Consider the following 27,522-nt stretch of genomic DNA (forward strand, 5'->3'; position numbering starts at 1 on the left):
GGACTAGTATGGAACTCACACCCTTTAGAAAATTCGAGTCACTCACCTCAGTCACCTCGTAAATCCTTTGAGTCTCGTATGGGCGGTCCCGAATCCTCGGCATTTCGTTGAGTTGATAAGAACCGACACATGAGACTCGAGTCGAGTTTCTATATTAATAGGAGCAGCCCCTAGGGAACCTCTTTGCGACCCGAACGCTCGAGAACGCCGCATTTTGGGCGCTCATCGCACCCCGTATGATTTTGACTTAAATTGACTCGCCGGTCGGAGAACTCGTCCAGACGACCCCGGATGACGAAACGGACCACACAGATGCTTCCGGGACGTCGACTTTAGCTAGGAAGGACACCCGTATTGTTATGGTTTCGCGCGTGAGCGATTAACACAGATATTGATGCATATTTTTTTAATTAGCGGTGTGCAGGCCCAGGCTCAACCCAGGTTCGACTCGGGTTCGATTCAGGCTGAACTCGGGCTGAACACGGGCTAGACACCAGCTCCCTGAATTTTAAATTCAAATTTCAAAATTCAAACAAATTATTTAAATTTTATCTTAATTAAAAATATTTAGGTGTTAATGTTTTCCAATTAAACGTCCCTGCATATGGAAACCATTTAATTCTCTACCCAACACATGCTTACAACTATTTGGAATTCGATGGATAAAGATCTCGCTCGGTTCGCCTTCCTGGATTTTCATTTGGCTTTCCCACTTCCCTGCCCGCTCGCTTCCGCTCAGCTCTCCCGAACGAAGTTCCTGCTCGTCTCTCCCGCTCGACAGAAACCCTCGCTTGACCCCTTGCTGTGCCGAAGATTCCCGCTCGACGCTTGCTCCTTTCGATCTCGCTCCTCCTATGCGACTCGATCGCAGCTCCCGATCGAAGCTCCTGTTCGCTTCTCCTCTCTGCGACGGAGACTCGTGCTCGACCGAACTCCCACCTTTATTAGTGCCGAAGCCCTCGCCTCACTCTGTTCCTCTTGACAGAAGCCTCACCTTCCCTCCTCTCCTTCACCGAAGGCTCCCAGTTCCCCTCTTCCTCACTCCTCAAATCCCAAGATCATCATCTTCCCAAGTAAGATTCCTTATTTGAATTTCTTCTCGTTCAGAAGCTTTGAGCCGACTATGGAATTTTTTTTTTATCATTGCTAACTAAATGATGATATGAAACTTGTATGTCTCTGGAGCTCAATTGTTGGTAACTTTCTTTTGCACTGCTATGAGGTTGAGTTTGTTGGTGAAGATAAATTGATTTAAGTAATTGTTTGTGGTCTGCAAAGAACATGACGCATGATAATACTTATTTTTGTAGTGTGCCTTTTACCCACTGTCCAACTTTTGCATCTACCATTAATCGCTAAACTTTCAGTAATTGATAGGATAAGAGTTTTCAAAATATAAATGGCGTAAAGATTTGCTTATGACAGTTTTCTTATGGATTTGTTATCCAAACCTCTGTTATATTTTCATTTGGCCATAATTTGTTGATGTGTTTTGGAAACTCATGTGCTAAGGTTTAGGGTCATAGCTATAATTCATTCTTTTATCCCGCCTGGAGCAAGTCAAACTTCACTTGCTATGTTTATTGGAGAGAGTCTTGCTCTTATGTATTTTCTATGCTGCCCTAGTTGCACTTTTACATAATTTTGGTGAGGGATATGGGGACATTATTTATATAGCATTCTTGGATGATTTTCATGGCTTATTTGGTTGCAGTCTTGGAGCTTTTAAAAGTATGATTTTGGGATTCTTTTATGGTTGTTTTGAGCGTAGCTTTGGGACTGTTGGGTGGCCTGTTCGACCATGATTTTGGGGCTGCATAGGGTGTTTTAGAGCTCTCAAGTACGCTGATTTTGGACGAGCCATAAGAGTTGATTTTGAGCACTATGGATCATTGTTTTGATGAGTTTGCCTTCATAGATCCCGCTGTTAGACAGCCCATGGGAAGCCTTGAAGCTTGTCGGCACCTTCACGATCTTAGCTCAATACATATACTATTTGGAGATGTAAGGGCTGCACTTTCCACTGATTTTGGAGTCTTTAAGTGCATCTGTCTTGGATCGTAGGCAGCTATAGGATCACTAACCGAAGCTCCTAGTCACTGCCTGGTATCGTAGAAGCGCTGTAGGCTGTTGTCCAAAGCTCCAAAGTCACTGTTTGGAGTATAGGGACACTGTCCAAGGCTCCAAAGCTACTGTTTGGAGTATAGAGACGCTGTAGGTTGCTGTCAAAGACTCTAAAGTCGCTGTTTGGAGTATAAAGACACTTTAGGTTGCTGTCCAGGGATCCAAAACCGCTGTTTGGAGTATAGGGGCGCTGTAGGCTGCTGCCCAAAGGGCTCCAAAGCCACTGTTTGGAGTATAGAGACGTTGTAGACTGCTTTCCAGGGCGCTGCTGTCCAAGACTCTGAAGTTTTTGTTTGGAGTATAAGAAAGCTGTAGGCAACAGTCCAGGGCTCCAAAGCCGCTGTTTGGAGTATAGGGGCGCTGTAGGCTGTTGCCCAAAGGGCTCCAAAGCTACTGTTTGGAGTATAGGGGTGCTATAGGCTGCTGTCCAAAAGGCTCCAAAGCCACTGTTTGGAGTATGAAAGCTGTAGGACCACTACCCAAAGCTCCTAGCTGCTGCCCAATATTGTAGAAGTGCTGCCAAAGCTCCAAAGTCGTTGTTTGGACTATAGGGACGCTGTGGGTTGCTGTCCAAGGCTCCAAAGTCACTGTTTGGACTATAGGGACGCTGTGGGCTGCTGTCCAAGGCTCCAAAGTCACTGTTTGGAGTATAGGGACGCTGTAGGCTGCTGTCCAAGACTCCAAAACCGCAATTTGGGTTTGTATGAAGCCATTTAGGTGCTGCCCACCGCTGTTTGGGTTCGTAGGAAGCCATCTAGGTGCTTCTCACTACTGTTTAGGTTCGTAGGAAGCCGCATAAGTGTTGTCCATTGCTGTTTGAGTTCATAGGAAACCATACAAGCGTTGTTCGAAGTTCCTAGCTGCTGCCGGAGTCGTAGGAATCACCGTACGCTTGCTAGTTGTTGCTCAAAGTCGTAATAGCTCGCTAGTTGCAGACAAAAGTTGTAGTAAACTTTAGGATCACATGCTTGGTGTTCTTAGCTATTGTTACGACTTGTTCTACTGCTTACTGTTTTCATCTTTTCTCTGTAATTTATTTAAATTCCCTGCAAATTATATTGTGCTTTGTGAGTTAAACATGCAACATGGATAACATGTACATTTTATTTGTACATAAACAACAGATACGCCACATACGCAAGTACATTTTATTTGTTGTTGTTTATTCATTGCAATTTATTCTTGCTCTAATACATTATGCAGGTACTGAATACAATTTCACATTCAAAATAAAATGATTTTCCAAAATTAAACAACATTTAAAAAAAAAAAAAAACACGTTCTTTAGAATTTACGGGATTTCCTCGGAGGAGCTAACCCACGGTTGTTAACGAGATCTCCCCGATTTAAATGTGTTTCACAACTCGTTTAAGCTAAATAAGGTTGAAAGAAAATAGTGATACCAGAACGGGGGAACCGTGGGATCATAACCTGTGTCGCTCTAATCAACTTTAACCACCCATAATGACAACAAAACCAAAACTTGAAACACACTTGGTAAAACTTTTTGAGCCTTAGAATTTAGGAATGTTACTTCGACGAGGAGCTCGGAGCCAACTTCGTGTGCAGCACGACAAGGAGCTTGGAGCGGACTACAAGTTGAGGTGACCGTCATTCTACCATAACAAAACAAATCTACACCAGCTAAACTTTATCCTTGGTCTAAATAGCAACCCATAGGACTTCGAGGTAGCTCGCAACAACGCGACGTAAATCCTTACCCTCTTTTAGGCTCCTGCACAGTCATATTGAGCAGTATAAGTCCTAACTCGCTTTAGATTCCGAGGTTGTCGTCCAGAACGACGTAAACCCTCCTTTCTCTGTGGGTTATTTGCACCTGCGGGCTATTTGCATAACCAGTTATTATGCAGTGTTAGTCCCAAACGAATAAAATTGACAGGATTAAAATATTCAAATAGCATTTTCTCTAAAACATAGCCGCACAATAGGATAGTTTGAGAAGTCACTGAGGATACCCCTCAGGATTTGTGACGTCCCCTACTCTTTACTTGAATCACTCTCACTTGTTTTTTTTCCACGTCCTACCGTGAAAACTTAGACATTGAATTCTTAAAGACTAGAACCACTGATCATTATCGAGAGTTTTCTCAAGTGATTCCCGCTATTTGAGATATAATTAACTATAGGGGTTTGCCTCTATAGGGAACTTGAAACCCAGATAAAATAATAAACCCAGATAAAATAAACCTTATTTAATCTTTGTATTAAATAGGAGAATTTATCAGTCACATATAAAAGCTTCGCAGACCAACTAGATGCCACAAATCTCTTAGTTTGTAAGATTGAGTCTATCGTCAGAGTCTACACTTATCTCTTGAAATGTGTAGTATTCAGGGTATCAGACACGATTATGCAAATTATTAGACTAAATTAGACTAATGAGATCCAGAGATCCATTCGGTCTCATTTTCTAAAAGATTAAAACAATTCTTTCATAAACTAAACTATATATTTTATAGATTAAATTAAATTTTCAAATCAAAAAGTTGACCGACATGTTCACAGATTTGAGGTCTCGTGTATTAAGCGTTTGATAGATTTACGATTAAGTTCGCTAGATTTTCCCCCTACCCCCTCTTTTTTTAAACTGATAGTTATCTTCCTTTTATTTTAGTTTGTTCGTCACTATTTTTTTTCAGGGTTTTGATTATTTTTAAAAATATTTATTAGTAATTTATGTCATATTTTATGAATTGACTTTAATTTTTTTAGTTTTATTTTTTAATTTATAGTTTAAGTTATACCTTGGTTCGATGAAGAAAAATACCTCAGTTCTCAAGTTTGCCTTTTCAAACCTTGATACATTGTGACAACAAAAAAGAAAAGAGGGGAAGGATTTAGAATCCATCTAGAGAGAGAGGGCAAATTGAGAACATGTGAGAAAGATAAAATTTCAATTGAATCAACTAGTTCAAAGTAAAAGCCATGGATCCCTATTTATAGAAGTAAGGTTACGAGGATAAATTCATTTCCTTTTTGAAATTAAATATAATCCTAACTATTTTTTATATTCAAGCCTAATTATATCCAGTAAGATAATTAATTCTTTTAAAACTATTTTAAAAGGCCCAATTTAATTGAAATAACTGAAATCAAATCAAATTTCCCGTGCTACATTGCTTTATAACTTGTGCTCAAGGTCCAAATTTAATTAAACTAATTCAGCTTTTCAATTAATTAGAATAATATTTCTTAAGGTTTTATACAGAGATATGCAATCAAAACACAACTAATGCTAGTTTGTCCTTGATTCCCTTTGTTTATGTTTTCTTTAAAAGAAAAATAAACCTTTGTTGACTATAATAAAAAAAAGAAAAATAAATAAATAAATAAGTTCATTAAATTAATTAATTTTAGAATCTTACCTAATCCCGCCACTTGAAGCCCGCATTACGACTAATAACCGACAACCCCCCTTGTTCTGAAAGAAAATAAGATCGCACTCAAAGAAATTGCCCTACCTCATTCGCTCTTCTCGAACCTCCACTTCTTTCTTTGTAGTTTGAAACCCTCATCTCCGCTCCCTCATCAAGACCGAAGCCTTCTTCCCTCATCATTTCTCCCTTTTGGTCACAACAACCACAGAGAGTTCATTTGCCTTTTATACAAATCTTGGATTCCCATTTCTCGCTCCTGTTCTCTACAACTGCACGCACGAAGCCACCCCACTCACTATTCATCGCGCCTTCGAAGCCTTCCCTCTTTGTTTGCACGACACAAAGACATCTGAAACTTCTGCTCATCCTTCTTTTTTCCTGTTCATACTAGACGCTTTCTCCGGTTCTCTTGCAATGCCGACCGAAGCTGTAATCGTTCTGCCTCCTCTCTATCGCCTTGCCCTAGCCTCGTGTCTCCATGTTTTCTTCAACCTTGCTATCAATCCCTCTTTGCCACGCCTACCTCCATGTATCCAAAAGCCCCTTGATCCCTCTCTACCGTGCCTCCCTCTGTGATCAATCCTCTCTATCGCGCCTCACTCAGCGATCATTTTTTTTTCCTAGCCGCACCACTCGATCTCTAGCCTGAAGCTTGAAGCCTTTGCCTCCTTCCTCACACGCGATCCGAACCCACTTTAAAACCTTAGACTGAGTTGCCCCTCCTATAAACCAAGCACTCTACCCGAGCTCTATTCTACTGTTCTTTTTTGTTCTAGTTGCATTGTATTGTAAAAAAAAGTCCGTGCTTTATTTCATTTCATTGTTCATTGCCATCTTCGCAGATCATTGTTGTGAATACCACCAGAGCTTGAAAAGGTATAATGAAATGGGTCGATAGGACAAATTTTTAAAATTTCCACTCGAGGAAGCATGAGTACCCAACCTTGGGAATTAAGTACCGTTTGAGGAAAATCATGGACGCATTTGAAAATTTTTTATAAATTCATGGGTTTTAATATAACCGTCCTTGGGAAACACAAAACCCTTCCTTGGAAACACGAGCACTCATCCTTGTTAATTAGGTACTATTCGGGGAAAGTAAAGCACTGCTGGGAAAATGTTGGGTTGTGGTTTAATACTTTTTGTAAGTATGTTGAAGGTCCGTTGCATCGTTTAAGACCGTAAGTTAAATATGTATTTTTGCTCCCCAACCGTAGTGTCTCAGAACGCTGACCAACGAGTTTTTTAAGACTGTTGAGAAAATTGACATTTTCCTAGTGCCCCGTTAGAGGGTGCCCTCTAACGGGGGTTGATGTTGGGAGGTTGCCAAATTTTCGTGTGATTAGGACTTGTAAACCACTTTTACCTTAAATTTGGAAACTTATAAAGAAAAAGAAATATAATAATAAAATATGAATCTTTTAAATTTTAAAATATTTTGAAAATTTGAGTTTTTAAAATATAGGCTCTTAGGGGTCAAAATATCTGTGATATGGGCTTTTTAACATTTAGGCTATTAAGTTTTTAAAAATATTTAAAGTTTTGGACTTCTGAAACATAGACTCCCAGGCTTAAAAATACTTAAGAATTTGAGTTTTAAAATTTAGGCTATAAGGTCTTAAAAATATTTGAAATTTTGAGCTTTTGAATTTAGGCTCCTAAGGTTCAAAATAATTCTGGTCTAAGAATTTTTGAAACTTTAAAAGCTTGCCACTGGATTTGCAATATAATTTATTAGGGAACAGAAGACGGTCCTTAAAGAGCTAAAAAATGAGGTTTTACATGTATTCCAAAAGCTCTAATGTTTACATAAAATTTCATAAAATCTTTGTTAATTTCAGAACAAGTCTTGTGATTACTTTTTGATTTGAATGTAGATACTTTAAGATTTGTGCAAAATTATATACATATATATTTTAAAAATTCCCGCTATCAATTGTACATTTGGACTATGCACATACTTCTATACCATAAATATATTTGTGTAACTAACAAGTTAGGATTATTTTTGAGACACATAATATCATTTTAAGTTATCTTTCAAATTCAATGTGTTATATCAAAAGGCTTCTAATTACTTGATAATTCTTGTATTTGTGTCAAAAATATCAAATTATATGTTACAAAAATAATTTAATCACATCTTATAAGTGTGTCAAAATCATGCAATCACATTAAGCAAAGACACCAAGATATAACAAAATACACCCGCATATGCTCCATTGAAATGAACTAAGTATATTAAATTGAAAAGTCTGAGAATGCTGTCTGTGTTAAAATATTATTTTGTCTCAAATCGCTATTGCTTTTGAAAAGTGCACAAAATTTCTTTTCAAAGAGTCTATGCCTATTTTAAAATTATAAAATCTCTATGGTGAAATCACACTCGAGATAATTAAGTTATGTAAGCTTTAATTGGGCAGCCCTGTCTAGAGGGTAGGGTTGTATGTCCAACACAACTAGTCCGATCCGCTTCTTCACAAGTACTGGAATTGACGAGTCTACTAAATTTAATAATAAATGTTCAAATCATAAATATAAAAATTTACAAGTCTAAATCATATTGTACGATCAATCTCTTTATAAGAACAGGAGTCAACATGACTTGTTTCCTAAAAGGCCTAAACTAACAAAATCAAATGCCCTGCAAATATAAAAGTTTTAAATATTTAAGTCCCCGATTAGGATTGTGCTGACTGAAAATCTCAACGGAGGGTTAATTTTAAACCAACATTTAGTATAAGCTTCAAACTAGTATTTCAAGTAAAATTAAACACTTAAAAGTTAAAACAAAAATTCATCCACCTCCTGCAATAGTTTGTCGAGAGTGACAAACTTTTGATTGACTTAAGCTCACAAAGAGTAAATGTCGTATCAATTGTATTATGTTATTCACAATCAAAGCAATTACATGCCAGTAAGGACGTGGCTTGAGTCATCTGTCCGCATGGTTATGTCGTCAAATGATACCACAAAGTAATGGCTATGACCAGAGTCCTTTGACCGGGTGGTGCTGCCAAATGACACTATTATATTACAATCACGACCACCACTAGTATGTTCCTCAATAACTTTCTACCCTTTGAGTTGTGAACCATAAGGGTGCAATTGATTAGCGTAAAACCTTATGTTGGCTAAAATCAACTTAAATTTATCCCCTTAGATAAACATCCACCACTTTAGCCAATAAGTGGGATAAAGACTTGTTGTTGTTGTAGACAAACATCCATCCCTGTTCTACAAGGATCTCTTGGGTGATGCATTTCATGGTTGCTGACAATAATCATTCAATAAGGTTGTGTCGACTACCATTTCTGACTAAGTAGATCGGGGACAACGATGACCCGGGACGACGAAACCATTAGATCTTGATAGGATTTCATCGTTGTTTCCCCACTATCCGCTTTAAGCTTCAGGTGATAAATTTTACAATTTAAAATATATGCCTGCAACTATTATCTATCGAATATTCAGTTCTTAATGACTAGCCTTAATTGATTGTGATCATCTGTATTGGGGAGGGATAATTAACTATAGGGGTCTGCGCCTATGAGAAATCTCAAATCCCAGATCAAGAAATCCTCGCAAAATGATGGCAAAATCTCTAGGTAGTGTCTTATCTAACAACCTAAACTGTCTTCTGAAAATTTAACCCTTCAATGCTCTCTCAACAAACAAAAATAGAATAAATGCAGAGATTCCTGGGGCGCGGTCGGAATTTTCGGAGCCCACAACCTTGGTTCTCTTCTGCATTCATAACTTTTACTATTTGAGAATCTTTAAGGAGAGCATAAAACTTGATAAGGCTTTCTTATTCCAGCTTTTAAAAATTATTTTTATGTTGTTGTGTGAAATCAATTTTCTGTTTTTTTAGATGCCTTTGACACAGATCAACTCATTGACTGTATGACCAAGTTGAAAAGTGGACACTCCGTCAACATTCCCATCTATGATTTTAAGAATCATCGCCGATGCTGTGAAAGTTTCCGGAAGGTATGCTTCAACTGAACTCAAATTTCTGGATTACCTTCTAATGATTGGATTCTTAGTGGGAAATTTACATACGGAGCCCACAATTCTTATGTATTTGCATATCTCACACCTAAATTTTCATATTTACATGTATAGCACTTTGGTGCTTTAAACCTAACTTTCCTTTCATTAGCATTTATTGTTTGACCAAACTTTCCTTTCATTAGCATTTATTGTTTGACCAATAGTGAGTGCCTGCCTGCATCTGTTATTCTTTTATCTTTTGATTATGGTGGTTACATTTGCTTAACAAAGTTAATTTTGCTAGGTGAATGCATCGGATGTTATTATTTTGGAAGGGATTCTAGTTTTCCATGATCCACGAGTTCGCAACCTAATGGACATGAAGATATTTGTTGATACTGGTTGGTTTTTGTTTTCTATATTGCATTCTTTTCCCATCAGAGTATTTTTATATTTCAGAATGAGCTTCTCTTCCACTTATTTAACCTTTTTGCTTTCATTATGTCCCATTTTACTATCTTGAGAATTTTTAGGACTCACCCGAATTGATCGGGCTTAGGCTTTATTTGGTTAGGTTTCTCTTTTTAAACAAACCTATCAAAATACAGTTTTTTTAAAATCCGCATTTTAAAGTTTGATAGAAGTTTACAGCTGAAATTGGCAAAAAAAAAAGGAGTTTCTTTTAGAAGTGTTTCTAAAAAAACACAATAATCAAACAACTCATAAAATGAAGGAATTATTCTGAAGCTGAAAGTAGCAGAAAAGTTTCTTCAAACGAGACTTTCATCTCAATTACTATGCCCGAGCATGAATTTCGTTACTTGGTTGTTCTTAGTTACCGTTATTTACTGAGACCATTATGAATACTATCACGAGGAAGCTAAATAATCTTCTGTTTTAAAATTTTCTTATATATCAAGATGAAATATATTACATTTATCCATCATCGCCCTCATTCTAATATTGCACTGATAGATGCTGATGTTAGGCTTGCTAGAAGAATTAGAAGAGATACAGTTGAGAGAGGTCGGGATATTAACTCGGTGCTTGAACAGGTATGCACGTTCTTTTTACTAGTGGATATAGAATATTGTAATTTTTTCATTGCTTGAGCATACTTGCCCGTAGCCTATTTGGAGGTCTGATGTAATAAGCTGTGTAAATGTTTCATTATTTAAAATTTCAACAACATCAATATTAATGCATAGATGTAGACTTGCTTCTATTTCATATAAAGAGGCTTAAACTAGCCTTGATTGTTAAAATTTCTCATTTATGAGGTGAAGTGCTCATTTTTCTTTCAAATGACCCCAAAAATTATTAATTCAATCTTGATTAGGTAATGCACAAATTATGCATTACAATTTTCACAGTTAAAAGGTAAAGTGCTCATTTTTTTTAAAATGTCCCCAAAGATTATTAATGCAATCCTGCGTAACAACAAACCTTGGTGAATATAATTATTTGTCAAAATATTTTTTTTATCGAAGTACTTCTAAAAGATAATTATTTATTAATAACTATAAAGATATTAAAAGTTCAACGATTTGTCATAATTAGCAATGTGATAAAAATGTTAACATGATATAATGAAATAATTAAATACACTATTTGACATCGGAGTTTAACCCAAACAATAATAAACAAATAAATATTTTTACTAGAATACCAATAGGCGGTTACAACCAACACACTAAAAGGGAAAATAACAACAGACATGACACAAACTCACATTAGGGTTTGATCCAGGAGCTTGGTGGTCGGCTATAGGGCTTGGGAGGGTGGCAAGTGGCAGGAATGATGGTATGGGTGCTGGGATGAAATATAACAATGAATGGAGCAGTTTTCTGGGAGTGGCAATGAGTGGGGGGAAGCTGGACGGTAGGAAAACAACTGGTATGTTGTTTTCTAGATGACAACAATGAGGAACAACGATTGAGGGTGATGCAAGAATGTTGGATGAAGAGTGGGGGTTGCAGGAAATCGCACAAGGGGTGGCTGACGACTAGTTCTGCAGGAGGACAACAAAGGGACGCTGTTTATGCTACCGCGGCTATGAGGGAAGGGGTGAAGGCGGCTGGGCAGCAGGAACTCTAGAAAACAACAAAAGGAGGCTGTTACAGGTTGCTGTCGTGGGGAAGGGGCAGTCCAGAGTGATGAGGCAGATGCGGCGCAAGGAAAGTCAGAGATAAATATTCCCTTAGGAGCGAGATACAACCGGAGCACCAGTCCCCCTTGGATACAGCCGGAGCACCAGTCGCCCTTGACTACAATCAGAGCACCACTCACCCTTAGATATAGCATTATACAGGAAAATAGAGGGCGTTGATGACTGTTTTGACAGAAACATAATCCAAAAATGCCTTAATAATATGATAACATTTTTATAGAATCAGGAAATATGAATGGACCCCTCTCCAAATAGGAGGTAAATTCACGTAAAGGAAGTGTTGACTGCTCAATTCGGAGGTTAAACTCTGCCTTTAAGGTATGCCAATCATTTGATTATGTTGTCTCTCCACTTTTTAAGCTATGGCCTACATATCCTATCCATAATAAACTGGTAGGTACTGACACCGCATCTTTCGTCATCCTGGATCAGGTAGTGATCTTGTCTTTTTTTTTTCACACGTAGATGCTTCAAATTTTCCCACTTGGTACTTAAAGAAAAGTTTCACTGTTTGGAGCCACTTAACTTGTCCAGATCACAATGATTGTCAAAACATGATAAATCCACATTTACTTCAACAGCCCAACTTCTTAGACATTCAAGTTAAATCTTCAAAGTAGAAGCTCTTCATCCCTGAAATCCACACAGTGGAAGGGATTCATTCTATTCCTTTCGTTTAGCAAATCACTGTTGTGACTAATAATGAACCGTTCAAATTCTCTCCTTGAAATTCTCTCCTTGAAGTGGCAAGCCTCTGTTATAGTTGGAGGACTTTCATAGCAAGTCTATGGACCTCTCTTTATACATTTATCTTAGACGATATTATGCCAAATCCTCCTAATCTGGTCTCCGACAATTGTCTCTTTGGTGGCGTGGTTGGGATTTAGGTTTGGGTAGGTGGAAGAGGGTGTATAGTGATGATTTATGAGGGGAAGAAAATTTTTGAGTGGCTGGTTTGAAAAATCAACGAAGGTATTGCTGTATGGAAGTGGGGATTGGGTATTAGTGGATGCTAGAAACTCAAGGATAAGACTAGGTTTAGGCTAGCTCTGATACCAAATGATATCGGAGTTAACTCAAATAACAAAAAAGAACAATTATTATTATTGAGTGGCCAATAGACAGTTACAACTAATACACTAAAAGGGAAAATAACAATGGATTCGACACAAATTCCCACTAGGTTTTGATCCAATGGTGATGGTGCTCAGCTATGAGGTTTGGAAAGGGTGGCAAGTGGTGGGAATGATGGTATGGGCACTGGGATGAAGTATAATAACAGTTGGTGCGGTTTTCTGGGAGTTACAACAAGTAGGGTGGCAGTTGGACAACATAAAAACATTTTTGCTATTTTCCAGATGGCAGCAGCTTGGAACAACGATTGTGAGCGATGCGGGAAGATAGGGGAAGGATATAGGCTACATGAAACGACATGGGGTGGCTGGTATTTGGTCTTGCTGGAGGACAACAAAGGAACAATAATAAGACACTGTTCTATGTGACTGCAGTAAAGGAAGAGGGGGAAGGTGGCTGGATAAAAGGAATTACATAAACAACAAAAGGAGGTTGTCTGGGCGGCTGTAGCAGGGAAGGGGCGGCCAAGTGGTGGGGTTGATGTGGGGCAAGGAAATTTGGAGATAAATACCCCCTCGAGAGCGAGATATAGCCAGAGCCCCACTCCACCCTTGGAGGAGGATCATCACATCGAAACGAGATACAACTAGAGTACCTGTTGACCTCACTTTTGGCGGAGGTCTAGTCTCTCCTTTTTGATAGCCTAGGTTATAGACGTAGGACTTTCTTGTCGACTATTCCTAGAAAACTAACAAAGGAGCCCTCACCGTTAGAAATTCTGAGGTTTCAATTGCTCGACTTGACGTTCTGCATGGTAGTTTTTGATTTCTAGCACTTAGTAGGTGAGGCTACTCTGTAAGGGAGCTCAAGGAGAATCTCTATAGGACTGTTGGCCTTAGAATTGACTGTACGCGTTGATCTGGCGCCGTTGCACTCTGCACCGTTCTGTTTAATTGAGCTCACACAGAAATTTTGATAGGATTCGGGCCGCGACGCGTTTTCGTCCCGATCGTCGACGAGGTTGCCTAAACGACTTCAGTTGACGAAATAAGCTGCGCCGACGCGTCTGGAACGTCGACTTTGCCTAGGGGAGACGTTCGTTTCTCTACGACGATGTGTTTGGGGAAAAATACACAATTAAATATTAATTATAATAATAAATGATATATTATTGTTATTATTATTATTATTATTATTATAATTAATAACTTATAGTCCCTTAAAGATTTCCGATGCGTCCAGAACGTCGATTTTGCCTAGGGGAGACGTTCGTTTCACTACGACGACGTGTTTGGGGAAAGATACACAATTAAATATTAATTATAATAATAAATGATATATTATTATTATTATTATAATTAATAACTTATAATCCCTTAAACCTAAATCTATCTCCTCCCCCCTTTTTTTTTCTATTTCTCGATCTTGTGGGCCTCAGCCTTAATTCAGCTCGTTCGGTTGCCTGGCCCGCTCCTTCCTGTGCTGTTGGAGTCTCGTTCCCGCGCTCGCCTAGCGCACGCGAGACGATCCCGCAGACGACCCATCCCCTTATCATTGTCGCGGATCTTATCCCCTGCGAGGATCTCATCCTCTGCCTCTCTCGCGCCGCCCCGGGGCGTATGCTCTCCTCATTTCCTCGAGCCGTTTACGATCTTTCAATCACTCCTTCTCCTTCTTCCGTCTATATTAGGCTCTACTTGGAGCATTTCAGTGGGCCGAAAAATCTCTTAGAGGGAGGGAAAACTCTGTTATTTTCTTTTCTCACTTGCTTCTTTAGTTTTTTTGTACTTGGGTTGGCTTCCTCTTACTGTTGGAGGAAGGATTGAAGTTGAGGAGTGCTTTTAAAAATTTATGTGTTGCTTTTTGCTGCAAGGAGGTTCCTTCTCTCCCCCCTGTGCCTTGCTTCTTTTCGGTTTTCCCTCTGCCGAGCCTTTGAGCTTGGTGCTGTGGATGATATAGCATGCTAGGGTGATATTGCACCTATATTTTTGAAATATTTGTTACTCAAGCATCTAGAAATGGAAATGTTTGCATGTTCTAGGAGTTATACTTGTTTACTTGCTTAAAGTGGTGAAGCTATGACATGTTTCTATTTATTGTAGCATATTTCTATTGGAAGCAATTAGAAGGGTTGAAACATGGCTTTGAGACAATGTTAGCTCCTCTTGCAAGCATGTTAGGATATGTATCATGAAGCTTTTCATTTATTCTTATCTAGCATGAGACATTGGAAGGTTTATTTGGTCTTTCACGCATGTGGAAGGCTCGGTTTTGACATCTTAATTTCCTTTTTGGCTTAAAAATGCATGCTATGAAGAGATTCATCTTGATTTGGGAAAGTTCTACAACTGTTCTTGTTCGAAACACGTGGTGGCCCTATGTTTTGATGTTTTGAAGGCATGAGGATGTTTTCTAGCTTTTGTTGTGACCGGGTTCTGAGCTTTAGCTGCGGCTCGATTTGGCTCCTTGTAGCTTTTCCTTGAAATACATGTTGTGAGAAAATCTATTTCACTTGGAAGTGTCTTATATCCTGCTTTGATAGTTTGGTTTGGCTCCTCGAAGGGGAAGGGAACATCTATCATGCTTAGAACAATTATATTGGTAGCTCAAAATATTTTTCATGCTACTGTTATAGTTTAAAACATATTTTGGCTCCATATTTTGATGTTTCAAGGGCATATGGGTATTCTTTAACCCTTGGATGGCATGGGTTTTGAACCTTTACTATGGTTGGGTTTGGACCTCTATTGGTGCTCGGTTTCATTATGAGGTGGCTGGGTGTGGATTTGTTATTATGGTTTCATTTGTTGGCCTTCAAAGGTTGGGTTTGGTCTCTATTGGAGCTCGGTTTTCACCTTGGAAGGGTTGGAGGTTGAGCTTTGTTGAGACTTGACTTTTGGTTTTGGTTAAGGCTTTGTACTAATTGTTTGAACTTCATTTATGGACCTTGAGGGGTTTGTTTTGGCTTTGTTTGGGGGCTTAATTTGCTGGTTTAGCTCCTACCCAAGAGCCTATCTTTAGGATTTATACTTGTCCCTACTCGAAAGTCTTGGTGGCTGCCCTGTGCTTGCTTTTGTCTCTACCCGAGGGCTGGCTGGGGGCTCGGTTTGGCTTGTCTTAGGCCCTTACCCGAGGGTCTAGCTTGTGTTTTTTTGTGTTGTTCCTATTTGTGAGCCTTGGTGGCTTCCTGAGCTGTTTCCTACTCTTACTCGTGAGACATATTGAGGTTTGTTTAATTTGATTTGGTCCTTCTTGTCGGACTCGAATTACTTGGATGATTGTTGGCAGATCAAATTTGTCATCCCAAAATTATGGTTATATTTTGTACTCTCTTATGTATATCAAAGATCCTCATGGAATTGATTCGACTTGTCTTGGCCGTGAGCCTTTCTTGTGCTTGGGCTGATTTTCCTTACTTTGGTCGTGAGCCTTGTTCAGTGGGCACTGCCCTTGTGGCCTTCGGTTTTGCCCTCTAACCGTGAGATCAGTAGGCATAGGTCTGCTTCCTTTTTGTCCCCCACCTGTGGATTTATGTTGTGTGGGCTCCCGCTTGCCATCTGTGGTCGTGAGCTTCCCTATATGAAATTTAGTTTGGTTTGTTCTGACTCCTACCCGTAAGCTAGTTTGGAGCTCGATTGTGCTTTTGTTGGCCTTACCCGTGACCCTCTACCCTCTTTTGGCCTTGTTTCTTGTCTTAGCCGTGAGTGCCTTCTTCTATTGGTGGACTTAGCTGAGAGCCTTGGTGGCTGCTTCCTCTTCTCTATTGACCCCGGCCGTGAGCATTTATTAAGCATTTATGTGGCTCTATTGGAAGACTCTATGTTTATTTGATATATGAAACTATTGATTAATTTGGGAGTTGGGAAACCTTAATTTTGATATGGGTTTGGAAATGCTAGTGGTGGTTTCCCCCGGGTCACTTTCCTTTTGCTTGATTTGTTGGGTTTGGATGATTTACGAGTTTTTTTTTATTTGGGAGAGCATTTAGCTGAGTCAAATTGAGCCTATGAAAGATGTTTTTGGAGGTTAGACATCGATGTCGGGGAGGTCATTTGTGGGTGATCGTCGCGTCGGTTCGGGCCCGTTTTGACTCGTTCGAAACAAGATTTGGAAAGGACACCGTCCTTGGGTTGATCCAATTCTAATAAAGCGAGAAAATGCCATCCTTTTGGATTGATTCAAGGACCTTGGGCCCTACTTTTTCAAGTCTTTTCGTCATGAGTTTTGGGAACTGATTCATCCTCCGTTTTTTCAGTGTTTTAGGTGGATCAGTGTCTCCTCTCTCTCACCTCATTTTTGTTTTTTTTCCTTGCTTCTTGGTTCGTTTTTTTATGCTTATGTCCGATACATAAGTGTCAACGTATAGCCTTTTGTTATACGTGAAATCATCAAGCAATGTCGCAAGTAGGTCGGTTTTGTTTTGGGGCTTAGGGCGGTGATGACAAAGACAAATCGGTGATAGAGCATAATGATGTTCCATCCTACAACTTCGGGACACCCCTCCACGGACCCGGTGAACCGTAGGATGTCATATCATTCACCGACATCAGACTAGCGGGAGTTGACCCGTACCTTCTTAGGTTGCTGGGGTTCTACGCTCGACAACGTGATCGACTCGTGGACAACTACACTTTTCAAAATTGATGAAAAACAAATTTGACAAGAACATATACACCTTTTTCTAAATAAAAAAATATTTTTTCGCTACAAACAAAATTGATACAATCCTTTTTTGTATGCCTGAAATCTATGTGCATGCTAAAAATATAAATTTTAAATGCATTTTAAACATTGGTTGTCCACCTGTTGATTATCTGTTTGGGCTAAGGAGTACCCTCCCTAAGTTAGGTTCAGTAGGACGTGTTCGATAGAACACCCTTTTAGTTAAGTGGCAGACTTTATACATCCGGGTGATCGAGTAGCCTTCGACGACCCTCGAGTACAAATATATATCTGAGCTTGTCGGCCGTTTTATATATATATTTTTTAAACTTCGTTGGTTTGAAAAAATGAATGATTTTGTGATTTTGAAAATAATTTAAATATAAATATAACATTTTTTATTTTTAAAAGTAACATTTTAATTTTAAAATAGGTGAGACCAAACGGATCTCACATTTAAGTAATTTAGATGATTGAATACAATACTACGGGTAATACACTTATCCCGAAGAATAAATATATCACTTGTAATAGAGATTCAATCACCTAAACTAAAGAATTTGTGACATCCATATTGGTCTGCGAAATATTTTATAAAAAGGCCAACAAGTTCCCCTACCTAACATAAAAAATTAGATAGGGTTTATTTTATCTGTGTTCCTGGTTCTCTATAGAGACAAACCCCTATAGTTAATTACATCTTAAATAATCGAAATCACTTAAGAAAACTCTCGATTAAGATCAGGTGGTTTGTTTTCAAGATTTCAAAGTTTAGGTTTTCACGATTGGACATGAAAAAATCAAAATGGAATGGCTCAAAGTAGGAACGATTATTTAAGGAATCCAAAGGGAAGAAAAGTAGGGGACATCACAGATCCAGGAGAAACCCCATAGATGTCCCAACTATCCTATTGTTCGGCTTTATGTCTTTGAAATAATGTTTATTTGATATTTCAATCCTGCAAATTATTTAGGATTTAGGACTTATGTTTACACAATATCGGACTGTGCAAATAGCCTAAAAAGATAGGAGGATTTACACCGTACCGCACGGTAACCTCGGAATCCTAAAGCGTTAGGACTTATAATTGTACAACAGAGTTGTACGAAAAGCCTAAAGAGTGATCCTATGGGTTGTTATTTAAACTAAAGAAGGTGATAGGTGACGTGAATGTGTTTTGCTGCTGCAGGTCCTCCTAGAAGTTGATCCTCGTCGTGCTGCCCACGATGTTCGCTCCAAACTCCTTGTAGTAGCACCTCCTGGTTTAGTTTTAGTTTTGAAAATACACCTAACCACTAGATTATCCTAATCTAAGGCATAGTGTATCACAGTAACTAAGCATGCAGTATAACAGAAAAGAACAGTATAGTGTACAGTAGAAAGAAAAGACAGTATAGCATGCTGAGAAAAATAGTATAATAAGCTATGAAAACAATATAATAACATGCTTTTAAAATAAAGTGTTGTAACGTAAATTAAACCTGTACACCTGAGAGATTCATCGCTCCTTTAAATTTAGCTATTATCTGCTGTGTAAAGAGGGAGGTAAGACCTGAAAAAGACTTAATAGAAACAGGTAAATCACAGAGAAAAGACAAATAAATAAAATGAACCATACCACATATAAAGGACCAAGAATGAGAAATTTATATGTGGTATTGGAATGTCCCCAATTGCCAGGAGGATTTGAATATAGGACAAACTCAAATCCCGGAGCATTGGGTTTCAGTTTTGGTCAAGTTAAGGTAAGAATTTCATTATTTGATTTAATTAAATCAGTCATGAGTCACAATCTAGTGCAACCTCGTGCCTAGTGTCCCACCTATCTTCTAATCTGAGATTAGATGTCTGGATTTCTTAGGATCATTTGAAAATTAGAATGATAAACTATCTCTCGTTGTGCTTCTAAAATCTAGGATGTCTGTACTTTGGGTTAAACTTGAAGTGTCCTAAGGTGTCTAATCTCAATTAAGTGTCTTTCCACTAACCCTCAAACATCTATAGATCCAACTTAACTCGCTACCCGACTCATAAAACCTAGGGGAAAACTCATAGTTTTGGCAAAAGAGTTGTGAGTTGTGCTTCAATTCTAGTTTTCTAAGATGGTCAGTAGGAATTTCTAGAGCTAGAATCTAGGCTCTAAGGAGGAGAAGACAAGACCTCACAAAAATGAGGTCAACAGAGCTTAGCCAGAAAAGAATTGTTAAGGCTCACGGTTCAGGGCAGTAAGGAGCAACTGCTAAGACCCACAACCACAACCACAACCAACCCAAGGCACAACAAGTAAGGCTCACGGTTCAGGGCAGTAAGGAGCAGCTGCTAAGACCAATCGTCTCCAACAATCTATTCAAGTCCTCAACAGATAACGGTGCAAGCGATGCGAATTGTAGTAATCGAATGTGTCGACTCTTCGAATTGCGAAGTTTGTGCGCGCGAAGGTGTAAATTGTGCAAAAGGCATCCCTAGGGTTTAATGATCCTATAGGAACTTCTTTTGAGTTCCTCGAGTTCCCTCATGTTAGTTTCAATCTCCTACGTGATAGAGGTCAAGAATCGCATGCGCAACTTCAAAAGAGTATAGAGGCAGTTTGGATTTTTAAAATGAGGTGGGTTCCATTTCTAAGGGTCTAAGATAGTCAAAGGAAGAGTCCTAAGACTAGATCCTAAATTATAAGAGGAAGACTAGACCTTATTAAAAATGAGGTCAACAAGAGCTTGCCTCAAAACAATTTTGAAGAGGTGCAACTAAAAATTAGAGTTTAGTTGAATTGTTGATGAAGGGGCAATATTGAAATTCTTCTCATTTTCCTTTCAAAAATTTTTAGTACTCTCAAAAATGTTTGTCCCTTCGATGCAAAGAGAAGATGGAGTGAACTGTATGGTTCAGAAATACTACTGTCCTGAAAGTCAGTGGAATGGAGAAAGCTACACATCGTTTTGTCAGTCTCCTAAAACATAATGGTAGAGGTAACAGAGGGTTTGAGGCGATTGAGCATCTATGTGATGAAAGCTAGCCATTTTTGTATTTGGCGGTTTCCATCTGTTTTGGTGGAGTAGAATTTAGATGACTAAGTTTTTCATAGATCCCATGAGAGAACAAGGTCTTAAGCTAAAGGAAATATTTGGCAGCATGGAGTTACGCGTCAATGGACGACAAGGTTCGCTTCTCTAGTAGAGCTGTAAAGCAAGGCATCAGTAAACTTTGCTTATATAAAATCACTATAATTTGTCTTGTTTGGTGATAGGGTCTACTACGTTAGTTCTTTGCTTCTCTTATCAATGCTTTTATTGCGGCCAATATTGAACTTTATTGCGGTCCAAATCCAATGGAAAAAACCACATTATCCTGTTTGAATTAAACTAGTAACTTCAATATTATTCTCATTTATAGGATATTCTTTCTTCTTAAATTCATTGAATTGTGTTTCTTTTCAGTAAATGCTCAAACACACTTTCTAATCACATTCGGTGCACATTTTTTCTCTTTGTAGTGATTTGCAACAAACTTTCTCAAATTCTGCTTCTTTTAATTCACTATAATTTGTCTTCTATCTATGAACATTTTACCTAGCACTGGAATGCTTAAATATATGTATCATTTAATTGCCATGTATGTTATGACATTTTGCATTTAATAGAAAACTTACCCTCAATTAATTGCTATCGTTACAAGGCATTGATGAATAACTTGTTATAACCGATCTTTATTATTGCTTGAACTGGATGCTCATTCATGCTGATTTTTAATTAATTGAGCTTTGTAGGTCATTAAAAAAGCTCAGAAGTCCTTGCAATGACAGAAGGGCTAACTTTTACTGTTTTTTTAATATGATTTTTTTTCTTGGGTTATGCAGTATGGAAAATTTGTCAAGCCTGCTTTTGATGATTTTGTCTTGCCTTCAAAGAAATATGCTGATGTAATCATTCCTAGGGGAGGTGATAACCACGTTGCAATTGATTTAATTGTTCAACATATTCAAACTAAACTTGGCCAACATGACTTGTGTAAAATCTACCCTAATGTATTTGTTATTCAATCTACATTTCAGGTATGGTGTAGTTATTTGTCACATAATGAATTTCAGGTCTTAATTCTTTCTGTTGATGATTACTATTTGTGGTATATTAATTTATAATTTCGGTGATTGACAGATAAGAGGAATGCACACTCTTGTTCGTGACAGGGATATAACGACACCTGATTTCGTCTTTTATTCTGATCGACTTATTCGGCTGGTAAAATGCATGTCAACTCACCAGCCATTACTAAAAAGCATATCATTCAACGAAATTGAATAATTTGATGCTTACCTATATAGCACACAATCCTTATGTATTTACATATCACACACCTTCTATGTATGTAAATATGAAGCTTTACTACGCGTGTAAATTTCTCTTGTTTTAATTGTTAAACTAAGCTTTTTCTTTTCAGGTGGTAGAGCATGGCCTCGGTCATTTGCCTTTTACTGAGAAGCAGGTGGTCACCCCAACAGGTACAGCAAAGAACGAACTTTGTTGTTGTCCTGCATGAGATTGTCACACTTTTATTCCACTTAAATGTGCTGCTCGAGGTTTAGTTTTAGGGGCATATTTTTTAGGGTTTTAAGCATTTTGTTGCGTTATTTTTATCATTTCGTAGCTAGGGGTTGTTGATCTACAGATTCTTTCTCAATTGGCACTTTTTCCGTGGAAACTCCTGGAAAGATGCATCTAATAGTGGAATGTTATAGTGATGAATAATAACAAATGTAATTGTCCTATATTCCCAGAGTAAAATGTTAAAATAGTCCACTGATTGTTTACATGTGGTCATTTGAGTCCTTGAGTATATAAGTGCAAAATTAGTCCTAGACTCTTTATATTGGGGCTGAAATAAACTTCTGTGGGGGCTATTTCAGCCCTTATTAACAAAATTTAGGGACTAATTTGCCACTTTTGTAGACTTTGGGACTAAAACGAGCCCTTGCATAGAGCCAGGGGACTATTTTGACACTGTCTCTATATACTCAACATTAATCACCTTTTAAAGTTCGCCAATAAACTGTGGTCATCCATTTGTTAATCATGAAGCTTCTTAATTGGTGTTTGTTAATACTTTTATGAGTTAGCAAAACTCCTAATATTCCCTTGATCATGTTATTTCAGATTGTTAAATCACCGTCATTAAAATCAATTATTGTCTTCAATTCATAATTTTTGATAAGGATGCCATTCTACCTTCGACATAAATGCATGATAATGTCATCATCTTGTCATTTAATTCAGGATCAGTCTATACAGGAGTTGACTTCTGCAAGAAACTTTGTGGAGTGTCTATTATACGAAGGTGAGCTTCAAATCGGTTATTAAATAGGCTAATCAGTTTTTCTTTTTTAACGAACTCACTTTTTCTGATCCATCCAAATCCAAAAAAAATTCATGGAAATATCTTCAATTAACGTCTGCCAATTTCTTTAGGCTACCTTTTGTGTATGAATTCCTTGGTTTATATCTGGCTGACAAACCTCAGTCTAGTTTTAAGCTTAATTCATGATTAATACTATAACCTTTCACTCAAGTAGATGTGAATTCTACTGGATTTCCTCCATTGTTATCTGTAAATATTAAAACAGTGATTTTTTGATGTGATATGAAATAATTGGGTGGTATAAATATAAAAGGTAAGGTTTAGGAGTTTGATATGTAAATACATGGGAATCGGGTGGTATGTGTGTAAATGCCCCTTATTAAAATGCACAAGGTTGATTATTGAAACACAGTTTGGGTTGCATCGTATGTTAATATTGTCAGAATTTAAACTAATTTTCTATAGTAGTAGTTCAATGTTGCAACGGACCAAGGTAAACCTAATAAGTCAGCTTAGTTCTTTACTTCTTGTTATTAACTCTTCCATCAAAATTAAAATTTTTCATGACACTTATTTTTGAAAGATCTGTTGAAATGTGTACATAAATATGTAAGAAATTATATTTCATCTCTACTAAAAATGGGCTATATGTAATATCATTATTCTCAATGGATTTGATTGCAGTGGTGAAAGCATGGAGAATGCCTTGCGAGCATGTTGTAAAGGAATAAAAATCGGAAAAATCCTTATTCATCGTGATGGCGATAATGGAAAACAGGCAAGTATTTAGTGCAATTATTACATTTCTATGCTGAAATTTTTGTGCTGTAACGTGCATTTGTCTGATTTTTGCTCATCAGCTTATTTATGAAAAGCTGCCCAATGATATATCCGAACGCCATGTTTTACTACTTGATCCTGTCCTTGGTACAGGTATTATTAAATTTACTTTGGATGCATTTGCATTTATTGCTTGAGGATTTGTGCAAATTTGTAAATTTTTATCTAATAGATGGTCTTCCACTGAAGAAAAATATGTAATTTGTTTAAATTGTTTATTTCTGTGCATCCACCTACTCAGAAATCAAAATTATTATGGTTGGGATTGAATCAGATTTACCTTCTTAATTCACCAACCTTCAAATATCTAATTGTTTTGCTCTATGTTGGGAAATATGTGAAGCCTAATTCAAACAGCAAGAGTGAAAAATGTTGAAAATAAAATTAAGGATCAACACTTAGCCCCACGCAGTGGGATTAAGGCTTTGTTGTTGTTGTTGATCAACACTCAGAAATATCAGAATTTTATATGCATTCTTCTGATGGATGGTTGATGGTTATGTTTTGTTGCTGCACTTATAGATTTTCTTATGTTTGACTGTGGATAATTACAATTCTAGTTATTCTGATACTCCACATTAGGGATTTAAAAAATTTATCCTTGAAATATTGCATTGTGCATTAATAGAAACAAAAGTTACAAAAGGTAAGCATGTGAGAGCATATAATGTATAAAAGAGTGATCTATCGTCTCTGAATATGGAAAGCTCACTAGAAGTAGATACATGCTTAAAAACAAAACTATCATGAAGCGCTAAGTTGGCACAAAAATGAGCCTCCTTGTTGGAAAAACGTGAGGTATGTGAAAAGAGAACCTGTTAGAAAGTGATGAAGAAATCAAACTCTTTTAAATCATGAGGCTGATTCTTCCAAGCTTTAGTAGTGGTGGCCTATTGGAGAGATGAAATAACATTGGACTTGTCACCTTCAATGATGATTCTGTTGACTTCAAACATCTAAGGTTCGATAAACTGCTTCATTGAGGTAATGTGGCTAAAAGTTCAACACTAGCACTATCCCAATGTTCCACGTTGTTGCCAGCAGCTAAGTTGATCCGATACGCCAACTTGACTCGAAAAAATTGGGTTTGAGTTGACCTGATTAATTTTTGGGTCGGGTTTGGGTCGACCCACCAACCTGAAGTTGGCCCGAACTTGACTCAAAATTAACCTGAATTCAATCCAAAAACTTATTATGCATATGTTAAATTGGTTATGCGAGTAGGGTTCATGCAGTCGGGTTGTAGGCGGATCGATTTTGGGTTAGAATTTGTGCCCATTTAATATTCGGATATGATTAATTTCAGTCGGGTTGAAGGTGGGTTTGGGTTAAGCAATTTCCGGTCACCATAATTTTGGATCAAATCTGAACCTGACACATGAATTCGATTTGACACCCTTACAATATAAGACAACTACTCATCTCTTTATAAGAAAAAAAATTAGGACAACCAAAAAATATGAAAAAATTTTAATAACATTCTTAATGAAATTGCATACAACTATGGGCCATTTTTCAAGGCTCCCTGTACACTTTCCAAGCCCCCACAATAATCTTACCATGGTAATGTCAACAAGCGACTAAATCTATGCAGCACATTTTTTTTCGTAGACAAAATTTAGTCTTTACAAATTAACAATCCATTCTATTTGTAGATTTTAGCTACATAGATGATATTTTAAATTTCTGACTATATACCATCTTCCATGTACTGTTCACAAATTTTCAGAGTTTGCTGCATCTCAAGATTTACATATCTAAACAATTTTCTTAATTTTTCTACAGCATTGTCATCTATAAGATATAATTTGTGCAATATTTAATCCCAACTTCCCATCTTAAACATACCTCTTATTGTAAAATCTTAAACTTTTTATTGAAGGTAACTCTGCAAACCAAGCAATAGAGCTACTCATCCAGAAGGGAGTACCAGAGGACCGTATTATTTTTCTCAACTTAATATCGGTTAGCCCCTTAATCTTAAAGTATTATTTCAAAGCACCAAAATAATTTTGGGGCATTTACATACATACCACCTAAGTCTTATATATTTACACAGCTAACATCTAAAATTTACTTTTTTACATTTATATCACCCAAAGCTTTCATATTACATCAATAATACCAGTATTTTAACTTTTAAAAAGCGAAGTACACCTTCTCATGATATAGTGACATACATGTGAAAATTGAAGTTTATATATTTGTTAGATACGTAAATACATGAGAATTGAGCGGTATGCATGTAAAACTTGTAATAATTTTTAGTTTGACATATTAACAATTCAGGCACCTGAAGGAATTCACTGTGTTTGCAAAAGATTTCCTTCCCTTAAAATAGTTACTTCAGAGATAGACGCAGGTCTGAATGAGGAATTCAGAGTAATTCCTGGGCTGGGAGAGTATGGCGATCGGTACTTTGGAACTGATGTTTGATGCTTTTATTACTGCTGGTTTTCATCTTCTTCTGTTTGTAGAACGGAAGAGCAGGCAAAGGGATTTGGGAAGACATGCTTTTATGCACCCAACATCAAGATTTCATATTTTTCTGCAATATTCAGGTAAATGTGCAATAATATTTAATGTTGTACCTAATGTTTTCATTCCTGATTTCTACCTTATGATGGAGAAAATTTGGGTCGGAATGTTTTGGCTCAAATTTTTTGAAATTATAAAATGTCATTTCTTTATTTTATTAGTTCTTATGCTTATGCAAACATGCATTTATAAAATGACAAAAGAAGAGAGCTGCAAGGAAAATTCAGTGGAAGGGAATATCCTCAATGTTGAAAGTATATTATAATAATTTTTATTATATATTTGTGTTAAATGTTAAGTATATATATATATATATATATATGATAGTATCGATATATTTATGGTGGATGTATCCATTCCACTTGAAACCCTTTAATCTACATAACTAACACCTAAAAATTTGTTTTTACTTGTAAAACACTTGGAGCAGCATAAACCAAAGTCAGGTGTTGCTGAGATGAGAATGTTTAGGTGGATGAGTGGCTTTACACTTGGAGACGAAATGCGAAACGAATATATTCGTGAAAGGGTTGGTGTAGCTCCAGTGGCAAACATGATTAGAGAGAGTCGTCTTTAGATGGTTTGGTTAGATGGTTTGGTCACATTTGGTTATATTAACTGGCGACCATCTAATGATCCAATTAGGAGAATAGATGTTTTAGATTTGTTCAATTGATTTATGTTAAGAAAGGTAGAGGCAGACCTAAAAAGACTCATGTTGAATAAAACATTTTAATTTATTAGAACAACATGAAAATATGGCACTCAAGGAAACAATGCAGAAGAAGGATTCATGTAGCTGACCTCACTTAGTGGGATAAAAGCTTCTTGTTGTTGTTTTTATAAGACACCTAAATCTTTCTAATTATTCACATCAACAAAACTGCCAGTTTTGTCGATGCCGTAAGTCCGCCCACCCGCCTGCATTGGTTCCTTCGCACACAAGCAGCTCATCGGCGATCCCCTATTCTCTTCTCTCCTCGGGCACACACCAAAGCACTCTTAATAATAGTTGCATCAAGTTTTGTAGGTCTGTTCATGTTTGAATTCGAAAGGTCTAGCTTATAGACTCCATAAACATTGAAGTATTGTTTCAACTTAAGAGCTGTTGTAGGGTCGAGGAAAGAAATACCATTTAAGAGCAGTTTGTAATTTTGCCCATTTATATGGTTCAACGGGTAAATCAAGCAATATATATATATATATATATACATATGGTTATTTGACCCTATGGATTTGTCCCAACAAAAAACAGTGTCCTCTTCACAGGATACAGAGGAATGAATGCAGATCCAGGATCTGCTATGCCGGCAAGACACCGCACTGATGCTGATCTGGATTCCCAAGCTGACATCGCCGCAGGAAGGGTT

The 27,522-nt window shown here is 37.5% G+C and overlaps 1 protein-coding gene across 3 annotated transcripts in view; it reads left to right on the forward strand.

Moving 5' to 3' along the window:
• Positions 1 to 26,321, forward strand: part of LOC110030881 (uridine kinase-like protein 1, chloroplastic) — a 33,439-nt gene extending 7,118 nt beyond the window's left edge. The window contains exons 4-14 of one of the 3 annotated variants that reach the window (XM_020733839.1): positions 9,397 to 9,515; positions 9,823 to 9,919; positions 10,494 to 10,573; positions 21,279 to 21,473; positions 21,577 to 21,660; positions 21,860 to 21,920; positions 22,693 to 22,753; positions 23,459 to 23,552; positions 23,635 to 23,707; positions 25,497 to 25,579; positions 25,904 to 26,319. In XM_020733839.1, the coding sequence (XP_020589498.1) occupies positions 9,397 to 9,515; positions 9,823 to 9,919; positions 10,494 to 10,573; positions 21,279 to 21,473; positions 21,577 to 21,660; positions 21,860 to 21,920; positions 22,693 to 22,753; positions 23,459 to 23,552; positions 23,635 to 23,707; positions 25,497 to 25,579; positions 25,904 to 26,050 (1,094 nt within the window). In that variant the 3' untranslated portion in view covers positions 26,051 to 26,319. Of the gene's footprint in view, positions 1 to 9,396; positions 9,516 to 9,822; positions 9,920 to 10,493; positions 10,574 to 21,278; positions 21,474 to 21,576; positions 21,661 to 21,859; positions 21,921 to 22,692; positions 22,754 to 23,458; positions 23,553 to 23,634; positions 23,708 to 25,496; positions 25,580 to 25,903 lie in introns of all 3 variants that reach the window. The other 2 variants (XM_020733840.1, XR_002294685.1) reach the window with 2 other exon arrangements.
• Positions 26,322 to 27,522: the final 1,201 nt, after the last annotated feature.

The sequence above is a fragment of the Phalaenopsis equestris genome, unplaced genomic scaffold, assembly GCF_001263595.1.
Source record: "Phalaenopsis equestris unplaced genomic scaffold, ASM126359v1 Scaffold000761, whole genome shotgun sequence".
Lineage (NCBI taxonomy): Eukaryota > Viridiplantae > Streptophyta > Magnoliopsida > Asparagales > Orchidaceae > Phalaenopsis > Phalaenopsis equestris.